General features: G+C 43.5%; 1 protein-coding gene and 1 long non-coding RNA gene across 4 annotated transcripts in view; one reads left to right on the top strand and one right to left on the bottom strand.

Annotated features, from left to right (window-relative positions):
* LAMA4 (laminin subunit alpha 4) overlaps positions 1-7,226 on the bottom strand; it is a 181,049-nt gene that overhangs the window by 8,176 nt on the left and 165,647 nt on the right. For all 3 annotated transcript variants that reach the window (XM_006019468.3, XM_025198838.1, XM_025198839.1), the window contains 3 exons: positions 4,482-4,641; positions 4,044-4,174; positions 1,222-1,315 (listed from right to left, as the gene is read on the bottom strand). In XM_006019468.3, the coding sequence (XP_006019530.1) occupies positions 1,222-1,315; positions 4,044-4,174; positions 4,482-4,641 (385 nt within the window). The remainder of the gene's footprint in view (positions 1-1,221; positions 1,316-4,043; positions 4,175-4,481; positions 4,642-7,226) is intronic.
* LOC112549564 overlaps positions 1-7,226 on the top strand; it is a 23,229-nt gene that overhangs the window by 9,275 nt on the left and 6,728 nt on the right. Inside the window, exon 2 of the long non-coding RNA XR_003093025.1 lies at positions 4,071-4,240. This is a non-coding gene — a long non-coding RNA (uncharacterized LOC112549564). The remainder of the gene's footprint in view (positions 1-4,070; positions 4,241-7,226) is intronic.

The raw sequence follows: 7,226 nt of genomic DNA, 5'->3' as shown, positions 1-7,226 counted from the left end.
ATGTGCTGGCGAGGCCCTACCTGCGGAACACAGCACGGGGCCAGTCTAGGGCACTGCATGCAGTGCCTGTATCGGACTGGTCCTTCCTGCTGTATCTGGAGGCAGTCTGGATCAGGCCTACAGAATGGGTGTTCATGCCAGATTCAGCACACAGGCCTGGTCTAATGCAGGTGCCACATGCAGCATGTGCCCTGGATCAGCGCCATGTGCTGTGTGCCCTGTGGGGCCAAGACCAATGCATGCTGCATTCAGTGCATACGGTCAGTCTGGAGTGCATGCTGTATATGGTGCTGGTGCCAGACTGACCCTGCCTGCTGGATCCAGGGCTGGTCTGGATTGGTGATGCAGACCAGCCCTGCATATGGGGCTGGTCTGGGGCAAGCGCTGCAGGTCGCATGCACGGCTACGCCAGGGCATGCACCGCATGTGGTACCACACTGGACTAGTCCAGCTGGATTCAGCACATGGGGTACTCTGTGGGCCCAATGTGGCCTGCAATTTATCCGGCCAACAGAGCAGGATGAGTTTGATAACGCTGCTTTAGGTTACCGGAGAGATTACATTGTGGTTATAGTAACACCAACTGTTCCTTTCTTATATGTAACACAGAACAATAGGGATACACAGCTGCATAACAAACTTTAAAAGGGGTACAAAGCCCCCCCCCAAAATTGAGAACAAACAACATGCACAAATGTCTATTTCACTGGTTCTCAATCTCCGGATCACAGCAACACGTAGCCAAGAATCTCCGTGTTGCCTGTGACTGCAGCAAATTGAAAGTCAAAACCGAGGCCATTATCACTACAGTTAATGTTGACAGAAAGAGCAAAGTGGGAGGTTGCTCACAGCATGTTACTTCTTTGAACTGTTATCCATAGGCCAGCAGATGGTGGGGAACCAGTCTGCTGTATAGCATGGGGTATTAGATTGTCTCTGACCTTTTTGTAAGATGTGTCCTACTTTTGCTTGCAGTGTGAAAGTTTCAGAAGCACTACAGTGCTTGGGGGAGAACAAAGATTTGCTTCTTTGAAGTAGGTTTGTTTCAGGGACTGTTTAAACCCAAACAACAGTGAGAAGTGAGAATAATAGTGAGAAAAAGAGTGAGACATGATAGACATGGCATGACCTTGCTTCCACTGCCTTAGCCCAAGTGGAGGGATGGGATAAAGGGAGAACAAAGCTCTGCTATCATTATGGGTAAGATCAGATTTTACTCACCTGCCATTCTGTGCCACTTGCCATCACAGAGACTCTGTTTTGGTGTAACTGAAGTTGAAAAGTCTCTGACTCCATTATTCAGTTTCACTATTACCTGTGAGAAAATAATGTAATTACACTGCAAAATCTTTTCCAACCAACTTTTGCTTTTCTTTTCCTTTTTCTGCATTAATGCAAAGTTCCTACTTTAAACTTTTATAACTTTAACCACTTTTCTTCATAATCATGTTCAAAGAATTCTTCAAACTAAACCAAGTTTTAAGTTCCTCATTTCAGTAGCTTTCGGGATGTTTCTGATCTGAACATAGGAACATGTTTTTTTTTTTATCCTTGGTTAAAAGTAAACACAGGCCATGTCTACATTGACTGAGCAGTTGTTAGTTGCATACACATGTACTAATTGACTGTGCAGTAACTGGAGTTACTGTGCAGTAGCGGCCCTGAATGGCTTTTGGTCATGCTGGTTGCATAGTAGCTCATTACTAGTGCACACTAGCTTGTCACTACTGTGCAGTAGTGTTGTGTCATGCCACGTGGTGCTACTGTGCAGTAGTAACAAGCTACTGTGCAGTAGTAATGAGCTGCTGCGCAGTCAACATTTTGTGTAGATGTGGCCACAGCTGAATTAATTGCTTCCAAATACTTTAAAATTGCTGTCCTCTTGATTTCCGTATTACATTAGTGCTTAGAGGTCTCAAATGACATTCAAGTCCTGTCTTGGTAGACACTTCATAAGAGACAGTCTTTGTCTTGAAGACATTGCAGTATAAACAGACAAGGCAAACAACGGTTGACTGGGTAGGGAATTAGTATCTCATTTGTACAGCTGTAGAATCAAGGCACAGAGATTAAGTTAGTTGCCCAAGGTCACATGAGAAACCTGTGGCAGACTCAGGAACTGAAAACAATTCTCTTAAATCCTTTATTCACAACACCATCCCACCTCTTTGAGGGTCTGATTGTGGAGTGCAAGATTCCTTGTGAGGACTGCCCATTTAAGTTGGCTGTCTAAGAACTGACCTGTGTAAGCAGTGCAACAGGTTATCCAAAGAGGTTGCAGCATATTTATCCTTGAAAATTGTTAAGATTAGGTCAGACAAACCTGATTTAAATAGGGATGATCCTGTCTTGAGCAGGGGATTGGACTAGATGCCTTCCTGAAGTCCTTTCTAATCCTATTTTTCTATAATTCTATGAATGTTCATAGATTGTTCACTGAAAATGATGCAAGGCAGCTACTCAAATTTTGTTCTAGAGGATTTCTGTTGCAACATCAATGATGATTAGGAAGAGTGTTTATTTTTCTCTCTAGACCACCAAGAAATAAAGCTGAGATAGTCCTAATCCTCTTTCTGCCTACACTTGAACAGAGTTTATGGGAATCACTAGTTAGTACAAAGAATTGCACTGCAAGCAGCTGCCATAAGCTTTCCCCTGTTAATTTAAAGAGGAAAACTTGCTACAGTTCTAAGCATTTCTGTCTTTGCCTAGTTCAATCTATAAAGTGGGGAAAATGATTCTCCCTTTCTCCAAGTCTTTGCCCGCTCTATTTAGATTGCAAACTTTTTGAGGTGGGGCTGTTTTCTCGTATGTGTACGTCCAGCACCTCCCACAATGGGAGCTGTGTTTTGATTGGTGTCTTTAGGTGAGTGTTTCTCAGTCAAGATGCTGTGGCACCCTGAGGTGCTGTGAGACCCTTTCAGGGGTGCTGCAGCACAAGTGCTGTTTCCATGCTCTCTGCAGCCAGGTGAAACTGCCCCATACCCATTTGTATGGAGCCAGATGCAGAAGCAGCTGCAGCAGGAGCGAGTATTCCTGCCTGCATTAGGATTATCTGATAAACCTAATACAGGCAGGAGTGCCTGCTTTTGCTGTAGCCCTTCTTGGTCCAGTTCTGCATGCTTCTTCTGGAAGGAGACGTGTTCAGGACACTTCTACTTGGTGGCAGTGCAATTCCCCTGTGTGCCTCTGTTTCTGGGCTTGCATGCAGGGTCAGCCAAGAAGGGTTGCAGCAGGAGTAGGTACTTCTTCATGCATTACTGTTACCACATAACCCTAATGCTTGTTCCTGCCACAGCCACTTGGTGATTTAACTCCACACAAGGCATGCAGGGCAGTTTCACCCGGCCATGTTGGCAACAGCACCCCGGTTGAGAACCACTGAGGCAAGCTAAAGGAGTACAGTAGTGGTTCTCAACCAGGGTTCTGCCAAATTCAAAAAACCTATGAAGGAGTGCCCTGAGCCAAAAAAAGGTTGCAAATCACTGCCTTAAGTGCTACTGTAACACACAAATTATAGCAAGAACTGTCCAAACAATTAACTTTGTTGCTTTCATTTTAGTCTTACAAAAGACAGAGAGCTTTGATTATCAGCCCAACGAGCAGGTGGAACCCCTTTGGATACCTGCCAAAACAACAGCACAATCTTGTATATTTCTTTGAACATGAAGTAAATAAAAAAATTGTTTGCTAACAAGAAAACGAAATCAGATCCCCTTACCTTGTAACTTACGCATTTTTAATGTATAGATGAAAGAGCAACACTGATGTGTCAATGTTCTTCTTTCCTTTCATTTGGACATTAAATATTTATTATTGAAACCAGTGAAAGTGACTTGATTGCAGCAGTTGACATGTATGTTAAAAGAAGTATCTGGGTTATGCTTAGCTACTTGTTTAATGGGTTAACATATTGAGGAGAAAAATAAGGTTCAAATAATAGTGAATGTATAAGAAGAAAAGTTCATTTAGTACAGAATCCAAGCAGGCTGCAGATGGACCTAGTCATACCAAAGAAGGGCTAGTGACTTTTTTTTTTTTACCTGTCCATTTTCCATGTGCATGTTTAGGTACTCGCCATTCACACTGTGTCCATGCATCAGGATTCCCGAGCTGCTTCTAGGACGTGCTTCAAAAACAACTTCAAATTTCAGACCTAAACTGAAGGATTCATCTGTGGGAAGAAAAATATGTTATTCATCTGTGGGAAATGTTATTTCCATCCTCACATTAATGATGGGTATGGACCTTTGCAGACTATATCCTTCTAAAAGTGACCTCTTGTTTTTACTTTGTTTTAAAACATATATTAGTTTTGAAAATATGTTTGTGACAGTAAATTGAAAAGTAGGAAACAAAAAAATTATATCACATAAGGGGGTCGGGCATTTCTAACCCAATGAAGGGGAGTTGGGTATATTACCATGCCTTAGAATAAATATGCAAGTCTTATGGGATATATTCATTAAATGGCATGTTACCAAGAACTACATATCCTCCTGCTGATGAAAAGTATGTTCCTGTTTCTGATGGGCCTTCAAAGCAAGGTGTTACACTGAATGTCTGCGAAGGAGAAATGACTGATTTGCCGTTGAGTTGTAAATTGCTGAGACAACCGCTAAAACTGTAGACGGAGTTAATCTGAGAAAAGAAAGAGTGAGATTATTAAGTAAAATGCCAGAAAAAGCCAGAGCACAGAAGCAGTTCTCCAGACACACCAGAAACACCCCCACTTATCATGGGTTGTGGAGCTTCCACTTTGTCTCGCATAACCAAAGACTCCCTAAAGGGAATCTTCATTGCTTCAGTTTTTGCTATGTCACCCCTCTTCAACATACATGATAATTAGAGCTGTGCGAAGCTTTGGGTGGTGATTTGATTTGGAGGTGATTCAGCCCGATTCAGTGGCTGAATCTCCGAATCCGAATCGAATCAGGGGATCAATTAAAAGGTTCGAATCAATTCAAAGCTCTCTGAATCTTTGTGGGGCAGCGGGGGGCAGCAGGGATTGCCCCCCGCCTGGCAGTACCCACTGAGTTGGGGCTTTTTTCCCCCAAGCGCCGGGAGCTGGCATGGGCAGGGCAGCCATTGCCGGGGCTGGGAGAGTGTGCCGGGGATGGGCCTGGCCTGGTTGATTCGGAGATTCGGCCGAATCGATTCGGGAGAGTGATCTGAATCACCGAATTGAATCACAGTCCTCCAAATTGGCTGAGTCCGAACCCGAAGCAAATACTAGCTGCTTCGCACAGGCCTAATGATAATGTGCCTTTCATTTGCAAAGCAAAATCTTGGTCTAATTCAAACCTCTCAAGAACCTGAGACAACACTAATGAAAACCAGCATACGCTTAAAACCTGCACAATTGACATGGACATTTCAGAATTTATTTCTTATCAGCATGACTCTAAGAGAGTCAATAATATATTCATTTCTGTGTTTTGGTTTTCTCTTATTAATGTTTGAATCAGTGGGTGCATCTACACATGGTCTTTACTGTGGGGTTGACTAATTAATTACACAGTACATCATCACCATCTGCACATGTGCTGCTATCAGGGAGCAGTAAACTAATTAACTCCACTGCAGGACAGTAATGTTGGGGACAGTACTATCTTACAGCAGAGTCATTACGTACAATCAAATGAACATGTAGATGGTAACCGCTGGGCGCCAATTGAGCCTGGGTAGCCTAGCCAGCTGAGGGCCAGATTCCTGGCTCCGGCCAGACCCTCTGCCACCCAACACTGCCACCTGGAGCCCAGGGCTGACCTCCTGTGCCCCCTGCTGGCTTGGGGCTGCTCTGCCCCAGCTCAAATTGCTGCAGTCCCAGGGACACATGAAAATGCTTTGCCTGGGAGCAGCTGACTCCAGCATAACTGCACCAGAGGTCATTGAGTCACCTTAATGTTGATGCACACAGTGTATGCATACATAATCCACCCCCCCATCTCACCTGCATTTCTAAAACCTTCCTCAGAAGCAAGCTATTGTAGTTCAACCAGAGAAGGAAGAAAGTAGAGGGTTCACTGCTATTGTTATATCTGATTTTGGAGTATTCAAGAGATTCTCAGATAGTATGGTAACACTTTCCCTAGAGATCGCATTAGAAGAGACAAAATAGATGATAAAGTCTCCCATCTTGAGAGAAGTTTTAAGGGTGGTACAAAATCCCATGTTGTTTCATTGCTGTATAGGATGAGGTAAGCTCCTTGTTTCTGGTGGAATTTAATAGTTTTTCCAAACTATGGGAGTATTCTAACCAAAGATTACTTATTCCTGGGATTCTTTATTTCCCAACATTTCTCAAAGAAAGATATTTTAAAGGGTAGTTTATTTCCATTTCTATTTCAAATTGCATAAGTTGATACTGAATTGTAGTGCCATGTACTCAGCATGTTCTTCAGGATCATGTTATTCAAGGCAGAAGTAAATTTTGTGTAGTTTTTGCCCATTTGCATTTTTTCTTCCTTTTTATGTGTATGAAGTAGCACATTTGAATCGACAACAAAACAAATAAACAGCTTCTCAAGTCTTTCATCTATCTTCTCTGGAAAAACGTATAATCTTTACGTTGTTTCTGGATTTTATCACAACAAAGGTCAAAGATCTGCCCTGAAGTAGCAGCTCATAGGACTATCCTGATTAAAGTATATCAATTTCAGTAGATAGTAGTATACAAGGGAACAATGTGGCTAGTATCTAGTCTGGGTGCCTTTGACTATTCTGCCTGAATAATCAGATATACATTTACAGGTGTATCAAGAAGAGGCAACCTTGGGTACATTTCTGGACTGGGGCTCAAATTTACAAGACTGGAGCTGTAGACAAACACCATAACTTCTCTGCTACTGAAGGCCCAGAAGGTAGAGGAGATGGGAGTCCACGAGGGATGGTCGTACCTTAAGGGGGCGATCCTCCAGGCCCAAACGATAACAGTCCCTGAGAGAAGCAAGGCGGGTAAGAGTGCTCAGAAACCCCCTTGGCTCAGCAAGGGCATTCAGGAATGACTGAGGACTAAAAGGGGGGCTGTACAACCAGTGGAAGGGAGGAGCTATCACCAAGGAGAAGAACTCCTCCTTGGCCCGTGGGTGTAGGAGGGCTATTAGGAAGGCCAAGGCAGAGATGGAACTCAGGCTAGCGTCCAGGATTAAGGACAACAAAAAGTCCTTTTTCAAGTACATTGGGAGCAAGAAGAGGGCACCAGGCAATGTAGGGCCCCTGCAAGA

This window comes from Alligator sinensis, unplaced genomic scaffold (genome assembly GCF_000455745.1).
Source record: "Alligator sinensis unplaced genomic scaffold, ASM45574v1 scaffold737_1, whole genome shotgun sequence".
NCBI classification, from domain to species: domain Eukaryota; kingdom Metazoa; phylum Chordata; order Crocodylia; family Alligatoridae; genus Alligator; species Alligator sinensis.
This window is presented reverse-complemented; position numbering and strand designations above follow the sequence as displayed.